Source organism: Halichoerus grypus, chromosome 13 (genome assembly GCF_964656455.1).
Source record: "Halichoerus grypus chromosome 13, mHalGry1.hap1.1, whole genome shotgun sequence".
NCBI lineage: Eukaryota > Metazoa > Chordata > Mammalia > Carnivora > Phocidae > Halichoerus > Halichoerus grypus.
In genome coordinates this window covers 18371492-18391071 of record NC_135724.1, presented here as the reverse complement: position 1 = coordinate 18391071, position 19580 = coordinate 18371492, and the positions used below count along the sequence as shown (strand labels likewise).

General features: G+C 35.2%; 1 protein-coding gene across 3 annotated transcripts in view; it reads left to right on the top strand.

The window, feature by feature from the left end:
* The window catches only part of WDR7 (WD repeat domain 7), a 316799-nt gene that overhangs the window by 85709 nt on the left and 211510 nt on the right, over positions 1-19580 (top strand). For 2 of the 3 annotated variants that reach the window (XM_078060265.1, XM_078060264.1), the window contains exons 14-16: positions 693-791; positions 3275-3393; positions 5089-5212. In XM_078060265.1, coding sequence (XP_077916391.1) covers positions 693-791; positions 3275-3393; positions 5089-5212 — 342 coding nt within the window. The remainder of the gene's footprint in view (positions 1-692; positions 792-3274; positions 3394-5088; positions 5213-19580) is intronic. The other variant, XM_078060266.1, reaches the window with a different exon arrangement.

Below are 19580 nucleotides of genomic sequence, written 5' to 3'. Positions count from 1 at the left end.
TGGGGTGGGGTTGTTGCATGTATTTTATGAGGATTAGAACATTCACAATAATTACTTTTATAATATAAAATACAGGTATCATAAAAATATTTTTTAAATTAAAAATGAAGCTATGTTGGGGTTCTTCTCACAAAAGTTGTTTGGTATATGTATTCTTTATAAGTTGGCAGATTTTAAATTGTATTTTTATAAAATGAGTGTGGAAAATTGAAGTGATCTCAGTGGATGTTGGTTTGAGATAATAAATTTACACATAAGGTTAGGAAATAAATTATTAGAAAAATGTAATTGGCAATATGAAGATCAACTTAAACTTTTCAGTATGTGATACATTTTAAATATTGAATTACATTTTTGCTAATTCTTAATATGTCTGTCATTTTTTCCTTGTAGCCTTACTTGTTTTAGAACTGTTTTTGTATTAATTAGTACATCGATAAATTAGAGTATTCAGTAGATTTTGGTTTTAAGAGGAATTTGAACTACACTGTGATTGCTATTCAATAAAATATATCATTTCCCTGCCGTAATCCTCAACGATCATGCCCTCCTGATGAAAACATCATTTTTCAGTTCTCCATTTACTATATTTTGCCAACTTTGTTTTTCATTCTTCACTAATACTGAGCTTTTTTTCAGAAGCCGCTGTACCTCAATTCTCTCCTCTTTATTTCTTCTGTTTTCTCTGCAAGTTCCTGCTCCTGTCATTTCCGCTCGGTCTGATGCTGACCACTCTGGCTCTGACCCTGCTTCTACTCCTGCTTTACATACCTGTTTCTTAGTAAATGAAGGTATTCTCTCTCAACTTTCTAACAACTCCCTTTCAGTCTGTGCTTTATTCTGATATGACATGTTCTTTTTATCCAGTTTATACATTTATCTGCTTTGTTATATATGAGATCCTAAATTTTCCATGTTTTACCTTTGTTTGCTAATGTCAATGATAAGGGCCAGTTATGAAAATGTAATGCTACTCCTGGCTGGTGTAAACTGTGTTTCTTGTAATCTAGAATGCCATTAAAGAAGCGCAAAGATGCTAATCTTTGATGTGAAGTAGGTATTAAAAGGTGGATTGGTTTTCATAATGATGTTTGCCATGTGATCTCTGGTGTTAGAACTAATGAATCTATTTTGCATGTATCATTACTCTGAGATTAGAGGGAGATGTGAGGGGTCTGTTTACATTATCGTTTGAGAAGTCTTCAGAATGTTGATTAGCACCAATGATTATAAACTGAGAGGAATTCACCTGTTTATCCTCCTTACTATTTCTGTTTCTGGATGAGGCAAAAATCCATAATTTCAATTTTTAAGATGTAGTTAGGCTATCATATTATCCCTATGGAGTTACACTAGTTGAAAGTATTTTTGGAACTCTGAAAATGTGAATGGAATCCACAAACCTTTTTTCCCCAAGAGCCATTATAGGATTATTTATACTGCCTGGAAGCCTAACGGAACTTGTGAGCTCTGAGTTATATTCACGGTCTTCATTGTGGGCTCTGTCTTCACCAGTATGTATAATATAAAAAGGAGGAAATTTACAAAATCTCAAACGTAATCCAGATTGATTCTGACTCTTCACTAAAAAGCATTATTACCAGTCCATTCAAATGGAAAGAATGGTACAGTATCTGTAAAGTACAGAGCCCATGTTCAAAGTACCACTCATTTGGAAAGAAAACATGGGAGCACAAAAGTATAACTCATTCTTTGTTTGGCTTCCCTGTCATAGACATGTACTAAGGTTAGTATGCTAAGACTGGATTTTAGCAAAAATAATTACGGTTGAATTTGTTAAGCTATTGTGAAAGATAGTAATTTGTTATTTCAAAAAAAAAGCTCTTGACTTCGGACCTGGTGAGAATCACTATCTTATTAAAATTCAGCTCATAAATACACTTCATACTTTTATGAGACATTGAAGCACTTCAAGAAATTGTTAGGTTGTAATTTATATTTACATATATATTTGTGTGTGTATAAGTATGTACATATATATCCTCTATATATGTATATATATCCTCTATTGAAAATAAATTGGAATCTAAAATGTGTGTGCTCATCACCTTAATTATTTAATTATATATTCTCAGTTAATGAGAATTTCCTTACGAAAGGATGAATCTTTAGATAGGTGGCTTATCTGTTACTCACTTATTCTCTCTCTCTTTTTTTTAAGTAATCCCAGTAATTATTTTGAATTTTATGATAGGGTTCTTGTTGTTTTAGAAAACTGCAGTTTAGAGTATTTCAAAACATTGATTTGTTAAAATTCTGTGATCACAGACAATTCACCTTGTATATGGTAGTAGATAGTTGTTTTTTTGCATTAATTCTTGATTATTTGTCTTTAAGTGTTATCCTCAGAGGGTAATGGTAATTATTGTGGGTTAATAGTGGCTTCATACATGATTTGGGAAGACTGAGGCATTTATTGTGTATATATTTTTCAGACACCTTTAAAACAGGGTTGAAATGCTTACTTGAGAATGTCTGGATATTGTTACTTTTAGATATTGCAGTGGCTTGCAGTGTTTGTTTTCTTCATACAATCAAGTTCCATATTACGGACTAGAATTTTGGAAAAAATAACTTTTATTCCCATAGATTAAAGTTAATGATACTTAAGATGTTGTCAGTTTTGGATTATCTGGTTTTTATTTTATGAAATGTCTGAATTCATTTTTCCTCTCAAAATTGATGTTATATTACTTACTCAGTTATGATTGTGATTAAATATCTGATTCATTTTGTAAGATAAGAGATCAATAAGTATTAATTAAAGGCCCTGTGACAGACAAGGGAAGAAATCTCTCTTGACCGACAAAGATGGTCATACACAGATGGCCAGGCCTTCAGAGACATGAACTTATCTTGGATATCTGTGTGAATGCCCTTTTAACTGAAAGTGGTATCAAGTCTGCAACTCCAGTACATGTTTATTTCTATGTTTTCTCAATCCTGAATATGTTTTCTTTTAGAGGGGCTGTTTAGAAATATGTTTTCCTTGTAGAATTTATATATACTTTATGTGGAAGTTTATTTTTATTTAAGACTTTGAGAATTCTCATAAGTATCAACTACATGATTTAGAGATAAACTACATTTGATATAATTATTTGTATAAAATATCTAGTATAAATTGAAATCATTTATTACATAATTTAGCACATTTGCCCTTTTTAATTTTTGGTGTAATATTTAAAGAAACCTCTTTGAATTAGGAAATGCCAAAGTGCTAAAGTATTTGTAATGTGTTACATTTGAACAGGATGGAGTCAGTTGGCGGCTATGCATTGTGTGATGCTACCAGACCTGCTGGGACTGGATAAATTCAGGCCTCCGCTCCTAGAGATGCTGGCTCGGAGATGGCAAGACCGATGCTTGGAGGTAACAGTGATGTGCTATGGATAGAAAACAAAAGCATGAAAGCAGTAGACAAGTGTAAATTTGAAATGAAATGGTTAATATTTATCTAATTTCTTTTCACCTGTTTATTATGTGCTAGAAAATATGGATTCATGACTTTTTTTCAGTTTATATACTGAACAGTAATGTTCCAGCTTGCGTGTTTACTTTTTAATCCAGTGAATATTTGACCAAAAGTTTCATATACTTTATGGAACTGTTTCTTTGAGTGTTGGTTTCTATAGAGATTATTCTGTATAGCTTAACATATATGCATGCTCACATACATACACCCACCTCCCCCCAAAATCACACACTGAGGTATAATCACATCAGTCAAATTCTAAGTGAATAGCCCTTGTCCAATGGAAGATACTGTGTTATAATAAAAGAAAGTCTTTGGAATTCGAAGAGACCCGGGTTTAAATATCAGTTCTGCTAATTATTAACTTTGTGACCCTGGGCAATTTACTTAACCTGTTTGAAGCTCATTTGTAAAGTGGGGATAATACTATATTCCTCATGGGATTGCTGTCAGGATCAAATCAGATAATGCAAGTAAAACAGTACAGAGCCTGACACAGGGTAGGAGCTCAATAAATGGTAGCTATTATTTTGTGTTAATGGACTTATGCTGTATTAGACGTCGCATGGAATATAATATCACCAGGGACTTGGAAATGTTTCATAGATAGAGATTTCCTTTATTATGGCATTTGACCTATCTAGCTATAGCAGTTGGTATCATTTAAGATTTTAAATTTATCAAATATAAATATTTCCCCCATCTGGTTTCCCTTACCTCAATTCTAAGTGGAATCGTAGCATACTAAAATTTTCATGGTTTTGCATTGAGTAGTATTTGAATTCACTTCAAAAGTTATAATTAAAAACAATTTTTATTCAAACTCTTATCAGACATTGCTGAGTTACCTTTTCAGTGATAAAGAGTTAATAAATTGATACACCACTTGACAATTGAATAGCTTCTTTAACCCCATGCTTGTGGTAATTTGCCAAAATAAAACTCAACTAAAACTGCAAAATAAATGTGTGCCGCATTGAAGGACAAACTGAAATGATGTAACTTTGAAAACTAGTTTCCTTCTATAGAATTAATGCCATTACACAGGAATATATTTTGCCATTTGTTGAAGAAAATTGTTTAAACGTGTCTTAGGTATACAGGAATTGTGCGGATTTACACATATATTTGTGCAAACAATACCTACTTAGTATATAAATATAAAGAAATTCACTAGATAAGGTTAAATTTCTTCAAGCTAAAAGAGAAGACAAGTTTAACAGTTCTAATAGTGACTTTTAACACTAACAATTATATGGAAATTTTAAAGTGAAAATTAAAGCGCAAGAATGTTACATTCTTAAAAGCTTTGGAGAATGAAGTTTTAAACCCAGCGTTGCATAAATGTACAAATATAATTCTATTAGTGTTAAAATATTTTTCAGTGAGATCATTCATTAAATTGTCTTTGATTTTGCTCACATCCAATTTATTCAGTACTTAATTCATTATTTGGTTTGTGGTTTTTCTCTTGTAAATAAATGTGGCTTGTATATTTCCTAGCTTTATTTCATGATGAACTTTCTAGTTTTTAAACACCTCACCAACTGACCTGCTTCCTGTTTTTTCATTTGGCTCCATTTCCTTCTCAGGTCCGAGAAGCCGCCCAGGCCCTGCTTCTAGCTGAACTGCGAAGAATTGAGCAGGCAGGGCGGAAGGAAGCCATCGATGCCTGGGCCCCTTATTTACCTCAGTACATGGACCATGTCATATCACGTAAGAGTTCTCTATAAAACTTTTCATGTTTACATACAGAAGTTCTAAAACTCACAGATATGCTTGTTACTGCCTCTCAACGAAAGTGAGTCATTTAAAGTGCAAATAAGGGATCCTCGAATTCTACACATTCATTTTCCGAATCCCTATGGGAGTTTGGAGTTTGGTTTAAAAGAATATATCTAAATACTCTCTGATGGACTGACCTCTTATAAAATTAATCCCCAATCAAAACTCCTACTCTGTTTAACAGTAGCATCTGTCTCTATTGCAGGATTATGTTTGCGGATGCCAACTTATAGATAGCGATCTGATGATGTGCAAGTGCAGATCCTTTCCAAGTTGGAATTATGAATCCTTAAGAAGTAAAGATCGGGTAGAGTTAGACCAGTGTACTAATGGAAAAGAAAATTAGCAAGGATTTTGACGGACACATCTTTCAAAAGAATAATTTGAATGGGTTGGGACAGGCCTTGGGAAAAATTGTTGAAGAGCTTGAATATTTTTTGCAGAATCAAACCTTTGTGATTCTGCTGTTAGATCAAGTGGTCATTGAAGAAAAGTTGTATTATGCTCTCGTAGTTTTTTTCTTTTTAGAAAAGTATACTTCATCCCCAATTCATCATTTGATTGATTATTCTTCTAAAGAAGAATTCAGAGTTAAAGTTTTAAACTCTTACATTGAGTATAAGATAAAACCAGTTTTACTTTTTAAGTTAAATTCTCAATGAAACTTACAACTTTTTACTATGAAAATTTGGCCTAGGTTTTAGGTGAATTCATCTTGAATGTTTTTTGTCAATACCAAATTCTTAGTAATAAGATACTCACTATACATGTCAAGACACAATACATGATTGTATAAGAAGGATATGAAAACAAGATTCAAAAAGGACTATAGGGGCGTCTGGGTGGCTCAGTTGTTGGGCATCTGCCTTCGGCTCAGGTCATGATCCCAGGGTCCTGGGATCGAGCCTCGCATCAGGCTCCCTGCTCGGCGGGGAGTCTGCTTCTCTCTCTCCCACTCCCCCTGCTTGTGTTCCATCTCTCACTGTGTCTCTCTCTGTCAAATAAATAAAATCTTTTTAAAAAAAAAAAGACTATAATTGTTATACCTGGTGTAAGTCTACCAGATGTTTGTCAGTGGTGACTTTAGTGGTTGTTTTTAGGTATGTGACCTTGGATATTTAACCTTTCTCAGCCTCACTTTTGTCACAGATGAAATGAAGAGGATAGTGAGACTATAGGGTTATTCTGAGTTTGGAATGAGGTAATCTTTGGTAAGCACATGGAACAATGCCTAGGCTGTGGTAAGCACTTTATATTAAATACATTCATAATCTATAAAAATGCAAATATGTGTTTTACATATAACCATATTAACTCTAATTAAAATTCTTTAATCTGTTTAGGTAACAGAATTTACTGAGATAATATTGATTTTCATTTGCTTACTGGGAATTTTTCCATTTTAATAAAAGGAAATTGAAAAACCAGAGTCTTTAAACATATGGACTCTGAAAGGTATTAGGCTTAAAGTTCTTACTTAAATATGCATAGGTTTTAATATCTTCTACAATGTAAAAAAATGTTTGAAAGAATAAGACTAGGATGAAAAAAGCTTTGCTTTTGAGCATTTGAAGAACCCTGAACAGTCCTATTTGTTCAGTCACTTGTGACTATTAGCTTCATAATATTCTACAAAACAGAATTAGCTCATCAGCTTATCATAAACCTTATTGAATAAAAGATGCCCCAATTTAAAGACAAACTACGAGATGACATTGTGTGAAAGCAGGATTAGCTCAAATATCTACTCATTCCTCTGCCCCCAACACCATTTTAAGATCTAAGGATGCTGGAGGAAGCAAGATACTCCAATTAAAGGACAAACCTAAGTTGAAGGCAAAACAATAGCAAATCATTAGAGATCCTTTTGAAAGGACAATGCTGCTATGAAAGTATGAGAAACTGTTTCAGGACACCTTTATTTGGAATGGACTACATTGGGAGAGTGGACTGAAGTAGAATACGTAGCTGAGAAGCTACTACAGAGGGGATATGGGACCCAGAACTAAATGTAGATAAGAGTGGAATAAAGGTATTTCTAAGGCTTGATGACAGATTACGTATCAAGGTCTAAGGAAAACATCAAAGATGCGTACAGTGTTGTATTCTTGACAGTTTGGGAAGAAAGGTATCATTAGCAATGGTGGTGGATGCCATTTTATTTTATTTTTTCCTGGAAAGAAGGGAATGAGTTAGCTACAAGATAAAGGTGTAATATGGTCTCAGATTACTCCCCGAAGCAATGATGAAAATGTATATGTTGCTAGGTGAGAGGTCTATTAGAGGGTCCAGAGAGGATACAGTGTAAGTAAAATAATGACAATACATACCATTAATTGAACACTCTCTGTTAGGCTTTTGCTAAGTGCCTGGTCTGTGTTATTTCATTAAGCCACTGCAATAAGCGTGTAAAGTAGGCACTCGTGTCACTACCATCCCCCACTTTTTTCCCCCCAGATGAGTGAGTTGAGGCCGAGAGAGATTAAGGAACTTTCTTAAGGTCCCTCAGTTACTAAGTGACTGTCAAGACTACAAAACTGATTTTCTTAATCACCAGTTATTCTTTCTTGCTTCCTCCAGCATCCTTAGATCTTAAAATGGTGTTCAGGGTAGAGGAATGAGTAGATATTTGAGCTAATCCTGCTTTCACACAATGTCATTTCTAGCCATATTAACAACAACAATAAATTGGAGCAGAAACGTGTAGCTGTAAGAAAATTACTCTTAATTGTAAGAAAATGGTTCTCGTCATTGTTTAAATAAGCATCAACTAGGGGTGCCTGGATGGTTCAGTCGTTAAGCGTCTGCCTTCGGCTCAGGTCGTGATCCCAGGGTCCTGGGATCGAGCCCCGCATCGGGCTCCCTGCTTGGCAGGAAGCCCGCTTCTCCCTCTCCCGCTCCCCCTGCTTGTGTTCCCTCTCTCGCTGTCTCTTGGTCAAATAAATAAATAAAATCTTAAAAATAAATAAATAAACAAGCATAAACTAGATTGTTCTTAGGTCAGATTTAAACCTTTCTATTTATGTAAATTGAAGTCCTTTTAGTTAGTTATAGTATCCTGGAGTTCCTTATAAATTAACTGAATACTGGCTTACTTAAAATTTTAATCTCATCACTTCCTGTTACTGTATTTTTAGTGAAAGAATAAACATGCAGTCTACATATAACTAAAATAGCTTACACTAACAACTCTTTCTATAATATAGTAATCTGTTCTGGAACTTTAACATTGTCTGAGTGTAAAATTAGTTTGCTTTACTGGGAGCTTTCTATTTTAATAAAAGAAGGTCAAGCTGAAGGAGTAAGGATTCTGAATGTGTGAAAGGAGAAGAAAGCATACAACAAATGAGAAATGACCACATAGGGCTGTTGAACAGATTTGCTGTCCAAAGGGATCAAAAGGTTATGGAGCCAGCTGGTGGACAGGCCACACCTGCCATAACGTGCTTGTAGTGCAGTCGCCTCCACCATGATCATTAATGTTTGAGAAGATGATTATCGTAGCAAGGTAACAGCATAAAACATTCTTTTAGGAACTTAAAACCTATTTTTAGCCTAGGAATTTTCTTATTAAAGTAGGTAAAATATTAAGCACCATGGTAAATACACCATTCATCAGATATTTTCTTATAATTTAATCAGGCTAAGCATTTTAAAATGTGCAGTAATTACCTAAGCAGTATTGGCAGCTCCTAAGTTATGACTGAGCTTGGTCTAAGAGTCCCTTTGTTAGATGTTTGTCTGAGACTCAGAAAATGCTTCTGCTTGAAGAGCAGAATGTCCTACTAGGCTGATGGGCTGTGATAGCCCTTCATCCTACAGCTCTGGATCCTGAAGTTTAAAGTAGGAAGTACCTTTCTCTGGCTTCACAGCCAGTAAGTAATTGAGCTGGGACTAAGATGACAAGTCAGCTGGTCATAGTGACTGGGGTCTTCTGGAATTTTATTTAGGTACATTATGTAATAAAAGCCTTTTGTAGGTTTGTCTGAGAACCTAAGGAAAGCAATGGGCCAGAAGCCAGTTGTTTTTTTTAGGACTGCGGAGAGAAGTAAAGGAGAAACGTCCTGAACAGCATCCAGCACAGAGGATTATACACGTGGTGAACGTTGGCTGACCGTCCCCTTTCCTTTGCTGTGCTGGTTTCTGTCGTTTTGTTCTCCTTATTGTCACTGCCTCAGAATTCACTTGAATTTATATTGCTCAGAGATTCTGGCAGGAGACCAGAAATCACTGGGGAGGAAAAAGGAGCAATGGTCTGCCTTAACTGAAAAGCCAGTTCACAAATTTTCATAAAAACCCAAGTCCTCGTTGGGTGATATGAGAATTTTGCTTCAGGTAATGGAGTTCTGTCCCAGAACGTGTTAGGAAACATTTTATCCCTTATAAATGCAGGCTGTATGTAAACTTTTGATGCCTAATTTCTGATAGAAAATTTGAGGATAAGTGCATTATGATTCTTACTCTAATGGTTACAGGACCGGAATTCTAAATATTGCATGCATTCTTGTGATAGTGACTTATATAAATATTGTAAATGTTTTCTGAGTTATCACTCTTTCTCATGTATTTATAATCACTTTTATGTTACAAAATACTTTTTAGAAGTTCTGTTGATTATTTTTACTAAGGAAGGGTTAATGTTATTTTGTGAAATGTGTTATAATTCAGATGAAGATGAAATGTTGAAGTTGTCTCAGATTTACTTTGAAGGGAAGATATTTTGTAGAACCCACTTTTATATATTTCTTTTTGTGACATTCTACATGTAGCATTTTGATAATTGACTTTTTTATGAGGTCAAGCTCCTGCTAGTTTATGAAATATACCCGCGCTTGCCCTTCATTCCAGGCAGTGACTACTCGGAGGTAAATGCTGATGGTTCCTGATTTCCTTTGGCCTGTGATGCAGAGTGACCTTATAGGGCACGAGGTCACAAGCGTAATTATTTCTCGTACGTTGTATTCTGCTTGCGCACTGTGGCTCATCTCCTCCTTTAATTTCAGAAACATTAAACACATAAAAGTTACTACCATTATATAAATCAAAATCTCTTCTAAAGAGGGTGCTATTGTAATTTTATGCAGTTATGACCAATGTAGTATTAATTTGCAAATTTATCATCTCAGATATTGATAGAAGGATGTGTAACACATCGTGTTTAATACGTATTGATGTCATCAGAAAGAACAATCCTTTGTTCTTATCGAGTCTCTGCCTTTTTAGCTTCCTTTTGTGCTAAGGTTACCAGGGTTAGGCTCGTCTTTTTTATCCCCCTTGGAAACACAATAGGATTTCTTTGTTCACTGAAAGACACTCCTAGTAAATGTTTTGGGTTTGACTTTCAACAAGCCACACTGTAGTACCTATTTTAACCTGGAATTGAAGTCACTTTCTGATGATTATAGGGTAGTGGTCATTCTGAGCACAAATGTGGATGGACCAACAATATACAAGAAGGTAAGATGGAACTATATATTATAGAGGTAGTGGAAAAGTCTCTTGTAGCTAGTAAAAATTTAAATATTAATGCATTCTGTGGTAGGCAGATATTTTCAGGGTTTGCTGGGGAAAGGATGGGAAAAGGCTAGGAACGGGGTTTGCTAAATAGGATTTAAGTGAGTTCCTCCCCCACCCCCAAAAGGCCTTAAACAACACAGCATTCCTTCCTTTTTTCTCTTTTATATATGCCTCAGTTATTTGGAACTCTCTAACAGCCTATTATGGAATGATTTTCTGGATAACTGAGGGTTTAAAAGTTACTAAATGCTTGGATTTTTAAAAAATGTTAACTCTTTTTGTTGAAATATTTCAAGATGTCTCTGGCTTTTTAAAGATCTTCCCAATAGCCAGAGTTGTTGTTTTGGCCCATGCTGTATAATTACCACCGTTTGCTTGTTGAAGAGAGTAGAATTGTTTATCTGAACATAAAAGAACCCAGACTGAAATGCCTCTCATGTTTCATATTTTCAAAAGATAACTTTCCTTCTTCCTCTTTTTATTGTCTAGGAATTGTTACCAATTTTTGCTGGTGGGCTGTTTTGTCTCATCCCCAGGAGCTTCTGCCCCTGATGTCTAATTTACTGTTATCACTGTTCTGGGAGTGTGGAAGCCAGGCAGCCAAACTTATTTGAGTTAAGTATAAAATAAGAGTAAATTGGCTAAGAATAAGAGCTCTCTGATGGGAAAAAAATCCCGAAGCTTTAGTGTAAGCACTTTGTGGTGTCTCTGTGGACTCCTCACATTCTGCTTCCTTGACTACTTTCTCAGGTCTTTTGTTGCATTCCGGGTGTATCTTTCTTTTTCAGAAAAAATATTCTAATTAGATTTGGGGAAAAGGCAAATCATTTGGTTGCTTATGAAGAACTGAGAATTCTAAAATAGCCCTTTTGTAATGAATGCCTACTTTGCGAATCCGCTGAAACGAAAGGATGAGGTTTGCTCAGAAATATCTGTGGTTGTTACCTTGTTGTGTTCACGGAGCCAGTTGGATGTGATTGTGCATTGTGATTAGAAAGGAAAAGTACTGAATTATGACTAAGTGATCTACAGAAAAAGCACTTGATGTTCTGTGGAAATTTTTATATTGAGAGGCAGAAAGGTTTGTCTTAAGACAAACTATATTATGCAAAGCGCACTGTGTCTTTGTGTATCTGTTTGCAGTGTTAAGTGGAGACCTACGGGATTTGTTTCTCTTTTTTCTTCTAGAGTGTCAGAGCTGTGGGGCTTAAGTGTAAGCACTCTAGACTGATCATGTATTTAACAGCATTAAACTGTTGTGCTTATCTATATTCGGCTACTAACCTAATAGAATAACAAAATTTCTTCTTCCTCAGTCTCAACTATTTAAAGGAAAATTTTAGTTCCATGTGACTTGAGTTCTTGGAGGTGATATGTAATATTCTTGCAATTGTCCTTAAATCCTTTTTACAAGTCTTGGAAATTATAGTAGTAAAATGGCAAATTAAAAATGAAAGCATCTGGATCCATTGGTTATTTAGACTTTACCTCTAAGCAAACAGAACTCTATTGTCAGGTAGTGCTGTAGGTTAGGAACTCCACAGGAATAAGGAACTTCACGCTGCCGGGGAAGTCCTCTGTATACGAAGATAGCATAGCCAGCAGCCTGGTTTCCAGTTCTCACCAGGAGCCCCAGGGCAGTTTCCAGCCTGTGGAACAAAGCAGGAGTGGAGCCGGGGGAAGTTCAGTCACTTCTTCCTTGCATAGCAGTGAGGAATTGGGGGATTCCGGTAAGTGGGGCACTCCTTGCCTGCTTCTTTCTCTTATGCCACTGGCCCCTGTGGAAAAGCTTCTGGAGCTGAAAGGATTTGAAATAATTGTAGTTATTTTCTCATGCCCCCTTCTTTTTCTCTTTCATGAGTCTGTCTCCCTCCCTTCAGTGCGGAAATTGGTTACCTCTCCTAGAGTTGTAGTTGGTGGCAAGACCCCTAGGAGGCATGGCTCACTTTCTTTGGGGTGTTTGTACACTTACTAGTGCTTTAAGGAGTTGAAGGCTCTTAAGCCTATGAAGACTACTTTATAAAAGAAAAACTCATTGAACCTGTGACACACTGTTGGAAAAAAAATGGTCTTCAAATTGAAATGCCTGATATACCTTTAGCTGAGTTTCTAGTGGCCTTTGCTATAATAAATGACCTAATATTAGTTGCTATGAAGAGTATGATATTGATTTGTGCCATTAGTCTCTTGCTGATTTGCTGAGGAACAAAAATTTATAATGCTAATGGAAATAAAGTACTTTACAAAACACTGCCCACGAATACCGGAACATGTCTTTGTAATAGAACTCGTGTCTAGTAAGCTTTCAAATATAAATTTTCCTTATTCTAGTACAGATTATTCCAGTACAGGAGCTCAGAGTCCTGTTCAACTTGTTTTTACAGAACAAAAAGCAGAGTTGATTATCCTATGATGTTTTAAATCTTGGGCACCTTCTATGCATGCACACATCCAGTTTTGATTGGATTGTGAGACATTTATAATTTTATGCCATATTTCTAATTTTATTATCTCTTTATTGACTGGATGTTACATTTAAGTGCATTGTTTTAATATTTTAGTTCGAAGCCTTGTGATCTGAATGTGACAGAATAGTCTATAGTTTGGAAGGAAAATAGTAATTTGTTATTGCAAGAAAATTATATGAACCTATTTTACCTGTGATATTTTAATTGTAATAGCTAATTGTAGATTTTGTTCGAGTGTTGCTTTTAAGTTCTGGGATGAAAATGATCAAAGTATACTAAAATATCTTTGCTGAATCCATTCTTCCCTTCCTCTTCTTGCTTTTTTGGAGGGAAGTTTGGTATTTTATATTTTATTTTTCCTTAGTATTGTCCTAATGATTTATTACTCTGTCTATTTTTTGTTAAGCAGATTTTGATACAGATAAGTGTTTTAATATTTATAAATGGTTTTATTGTGCATGACATTTGCAGACTTGGTTAATATTTTAGCACTTCTAGTACACAAACATAAAGAAAAAAAATTTGTTTTATTGGTTTGAGCACCCGAATTGACCCCAGCAAGATTGAGATTGATCTGGTTTCTTTCAGCCTGTTAAATGCCAATCCAGTCATCTGTAACAATACTTAGTATTTTTGTAATTTTTCTGTACATATTTTCTGTGTTTGTTCTGTACAACTTACTCATCACCTGAAAAGGTTTTCGTTGCTTGATTTAGTGATGAAAACAGCCACAACCACCTATTTTATTGCTTGTTGTTTTTAAAAATTGTTGCTTACAGTTAATGTCTGCGCTGTAATCACAGTTCTGTTTCTGGAAGCCTTATGAAAGGACTTTACATTTTACTGAAAAATGATGATGAGACTTCCATCTGAAGTGTGTGCTTGTACTAAAGAACACTCAGCTCTAGGGAATGGAAATGGAAGAGGAGGGATGGTTCTTACTACACGAATATTCCTGCTGATTTTAAGATGTCTAATGAAATAGCATCCCTCTAATAATTAAACAATATTAAATTCTGGCATAGCTCATGGGTACAGAGACATAAATTAGCTTATAGACACTTTTCTATCACAGACGTGAAGTGAAGAAGGCTTTTTCTTTATTCTGTGCTAGAGGGCGGCTGGCAGGTCTTACTCAGGTTTGGTTTGGTTTTGATTTTTGCTTGTTTGCTCTTTCTCTTAAAGCAAAGCTTAGTCTTCAGAACAAATAATATCGAAGTCAGAGGAACTGAACTAGAAATGAATCTTTGAATTCTGGGTGATAGGTAGAGGGTTGAGCATTTGTAGTCTTAACCTAAAGCATCGTGGTGCTTCTTATAACATATTTACGTAGGGTTTAAAGTGACCACATAATCTCAGATGTGACCTATTTTAAGATGTGATCAGGATTCCAAGACCATCCCAAGCTTTTCCCGTATAGAAGTTGGTTGGGCACTTGGGGCTGGAAGTCTTTCCCATTCCATTTCATCACTGGCCACTGTTGTGGAGAAGAGATTCCAGCATAGTGATTCTCAAATGGAAGGGTAAGAGGCAGGAGAGATGGGTTTCAAAAGGTGATTATCTCAAACATTACTCCCTCCTCAACCAAGGATCTGTATACATTCATTTCATAGTTTCTCAGTCAGATGACAATAATTAGGGAGAAAAATACTGTTTTTTCAAATGATTTTTCTAATGACAGATAAGCAACTAATTTACGGAACCAGATTACCAGCTGGGAAGTCCAATGGAAAGGGGTATCAGGAGATCTGACACATTGTCCTGCTTCACCGAGCAATAGCTGTAAGGCCCAGAGATCACCAGGCTTCTGCACATCCTTATCTAGTTCAGTCTCTTTTTATGTGAAAGGAGGGGAATGAACGAATCTATGTTTTTCAAACTTTTCAGGTAGTAAACTTACATATGAAATCTTAACCACAGTCACAATATATAAAACAGATAAATAACATTAAGTAATTTCTTTAGGCAGTTTAAATCTTTGGTTTTTTTTTTTTTAAGTGAAAAATAAATTGTTTCTTGTACATTGAAACCCTCATGCTCTTCTCTTGACTTCTGAGGTTCTACCTAGCACAGTCAAAAACTAGTTCACTATTTGTTCCCTAAATGCCTCTTCTTCTAACAAATGACACCCACCCACACACATACACACACACATACACCTGATACAGGGCAGGGTTACAGACTTTCCCTTATATATTGGCAATTCCTAAAATTTGTTATTATGCAGGACAACCTTTAGTTTCTATATAACTCTGACGGTTCTGTATGGAATCCGGTGAAGAATAGTCTTGCTGCTTCTCCAGCAAATGCCTGTGGTCTTACAGAGCTTCATCACAGCTCGTACCTAGGGGAGTGCTAGCACAGTATGTACTTTCAACTGAAATAGTTGTCTCCTGGAAGCACAGAAACGGTTTTAAATATACTACATTAATGTTTGATACATACTCTATTATTTTGATTTAAAATGTGTTAATCTTTCAGATATGATTGGCCAACTGTCTGGTTTTAGAACTTATCTGTATAATGTGAGTATGGATTTATATATATTCAGTCATCTTTTAATAGCCATGATCCACTTGACAAACCTCTATAGTAATCACTTTTTGCCCATGTGACTTAATGAATAGTCATTGGATGAGGCTCAGTATGTTAATTTAGATATCCTTTTCCTCCTCCCCAAGGCATAAGTGCAGTGATGTTTCTATAATATGTATATATGTAATCAGTAAATTTACTTGTATACCTTCTTAAGCATGTTATTTGAGGTGATTATTTTTTTCTTTTATGCTAAATATATATATTTTTAAAGATTGTATTTATTTGACAGAGAGAGAGCACAAGTAGGCAGAGTGGCAGGCAGAGGCAGAGGGAGAGGGAGAAGCAGGCTCTCCAATGAGCAGGGAGCCCGATGTGGGGCTCAGTCCCAGGACCCTGGGATCATGACCTGAGCCAAAGGCAGACGCTTAACCGACTGAGCCACCCAGGCGCCCCTTCATCCTAAATATTTAAAGACCGATTTTACAAGAGATTTTGTTTTAGATTGAATTTTTGGTTAAGGAGTTCTTACGCAATTCTGTACATTCTTACCTCCTTTTTTTAAAAACAGTGGCTATATACATGGCCTGTGGCCCTGTGGGTTGCATGGGATGATCATGATGCACAACAGGAATATTCATTCTTGAAGTTAACTATGCAGGCAAATGAGCAGGATAACAGAGATGAGTTACTTTTTTTGTTTGGTTTTGTTTTTGACCAAAGCATATTTAAATGCTTCTTACAAAAGCAGGCTTACCTTTTTCCTTTCTATTAATTAAATGCTGAGCATCTTTAGTAGTGATTGGTAGAGAGGAGAAAACACATCAAATAGGGATCATTTTAAAGGAATTGTATTAACCTTTACTACTAATCAGTAAATCTTTTTTTCTTAATTCCTCTTGGAATTGCTGCATAGAGATGTCAGGATGGGTTGTGAAATGATCTATTTGAATGCCAAGCATAACTTTATAGATTAGTTTGGAATAAAATATATATGTGTTTTCCTATTCAATTTTAAAAACTTTGTATTTCAGAATATTTCAAACATACATAAAAGTAGAGAGTAATATAATGAACCTCCATGTACCTGGTGCCTAGCTTCAACGGTTATTAACTCATGAACAGTCTAATTTTATGTGTACCCCTCCAAACACCTGTCCCCCCATTTTAAACAGTTCTCAGATACAATATCCCTTTATCTGTAAATATCTCAGTTTGTATCTTAAAAGCAAGGGCTTTTTATATATTTTTATATAAGTAGGTACATGCATATACACACACACACACATACACACACATAAATACAGTACCACTAAAATGCCAAAAATAATTAAAACTTCTTAATTTTATCTAATAACTCAATATTTATACTTTCCTCGTAGTCTCATAATTCCTTTTTACAGTTTGTTCATTCAGTTTAGGATTAAATAAAAGCCCATATATTGCAGTTGGTTTATATGTCTTTTATGTTTCTTTTAATCCATTGGATTCCTATCAATCAGTCAATCAGTCAGTCCATCTATCTACTTGTCTCTGGCCACCTCTCTCCTGTGCTTTTCCTTGTGATTTGTTTGTGGTATGAATTGGGAAGTTTGTACTGTGATGATCTCTGCCTTTGTTTTCATTAGAGTGGTGAATCCTGATAATCTGAATTCTAACATGCCCTGTTCCTTTGTTAGCCAGAATACTTTTCTAAGGAGAATCTTACCCTTATCACTAGTTGATACCCTGAGCTACACTTCAGGAATGACCAGATAAATGCTTGAGGTGATTTGTTTTACTTTTTAGCAGTGTTATGAATTTATGGATTAAAACATATTTATGTTGTGATCCATTATAGTTATTCATTTAAGGAGTGTTCGAATTGTTTTGTCTTTGGTCAGTGGGAGCCTCTGTAGTTGACTTCCGAATCCTTTCAAATTGACCACCAGTACTCTTTGATGGGTTACTTGCTGACAGGATTTCTAGGTTCATTGTGTGCATTTCCTGACTCATGCCTGAGTCAGCATGTAGGGGCCCTCATCCTTTTAGTGGGAAATGGTATTTTAACTCACAAACTGAGTGCTAGATGTGTTCTTTGTTATTTGGTCATTCTGGTGGACACATCTACACATTTCTGTTTGGATCTTAAAATATATATAATATCTTGAGTGTATATTGATACTTCCTATTAAATTTAGTACTAGAATTTTTACTTAATTTCCTTACTGTGTCTACTTCTCCAGTTTTTACAACCTTGTTTCTAAATAACATCTGTGTAATCATTAATCTGCTTTTCCTCCACAATAAACATACAGCAGTTCAGAATAATGTCAGCACTACCACAATATGGTTACCATAAACATTGTGTGGTGTTTTTGTATTTGTTTTGCAGTTCTTGTCCTTAGGATACAATTCATTAAAGATGAGTAGTTGAATTATGGTTAAAGTCCCTGGGAATAGCTCCTCTGTGTGATTATACTACCCATGTAATACACATTTAGGTTCATTTGTTTTCATTTCACTTTCAATTATTTATTTTTTACTTCCAATTTTATTTTATTTTTTCAAATATGTCTTTCAAGAGCGTTTTCTAATCTTAATTACATAGGTCAATTTTTAGATTGACATTTTTAAAATGTATTTTTTATGGTGATATAAAACATTTACATAATTCCTAAGTCAAACAACAAATAAAGTATATTCAGAGAAATTTAGCTTCCCTCCTTCCCTGTGCCCTTTACTCTATTTCCTTTCTCTCTGAAAATAGTCATTACTTTTTAGTTTAGGGATTATTCTCCTGTCTTCCCATTTGTAATATTTATAATTATGATAAAATGCATACATAAATTCACCATCCTAACCATTTCCAAGTGTACAATTCAGTAGTGTTTAATATATTTACATTGTTCTGGAACTGATAGCCGGAACATCTCCATCTTGTGAAAGTGAAACCGAAACTCTGTACCCACGAACAGCAACTCCCCATCTCTCCCCGCCACCCAATCCCTGGCAACCACCATTCTCTTTCTGTCTTTGAGGTTGACTACTCTGATACATCGTGCAGCCAAAATCATACAGTATTTGTGACCATCCTATTTCATGTAGCATAGTGTCCTCCAGGTTCAGCCATGTTATAGCAATTGTCAGAATCTCCTTCCATTTTAAGGCTGAATAATATTCCATTTTATGTATAGACCATATTTTGTTTATCCATTTATCTGTCAGCGGACACTTAAGTTGCTTCCACCTTTTAGTAAATAATGCTGCTATGAACATGAGAGTACAGATACCTTTTCAAGTCCCTGCTCTTGTTCTTTTGGATGCATACCCAGAAATGGAATTCCTGAATCATGTAGTAATTCAGTTTTTAATTTTTTGGAGAAACTACCATGCTGTTTTTCACAGCAGCTGCATCATTTTACATTCCCGCCGCATTACCGAGGGTTCCAATTTGTCCATATCCTCACCAGCACTTGTAGTTTTTGTTTTATTGATAACAGCCATCTTCATAGATGTGAAGTACTATCTCTTTGTGGTTTTGATTTACATTTTTCTGATTATTAGTGATGTTGACCATCATTTCATATGCTTGTTGACCATTTGTATGTCTTCTTTGGAGAAATGTCTATTTAAGTCCTTTGTCCATTTTTTGATTGGATTATTTGTGTTTGCTGTTGTTGAGTTGTGGGAGTTCTTTACAAATATCCTGGATATTAACCCCTTATTGGATATATGACTTATAATTACCATCTCCCATTCTATAGGTTGCCTTTTTACTCTATTGATTGTGTTCTTTG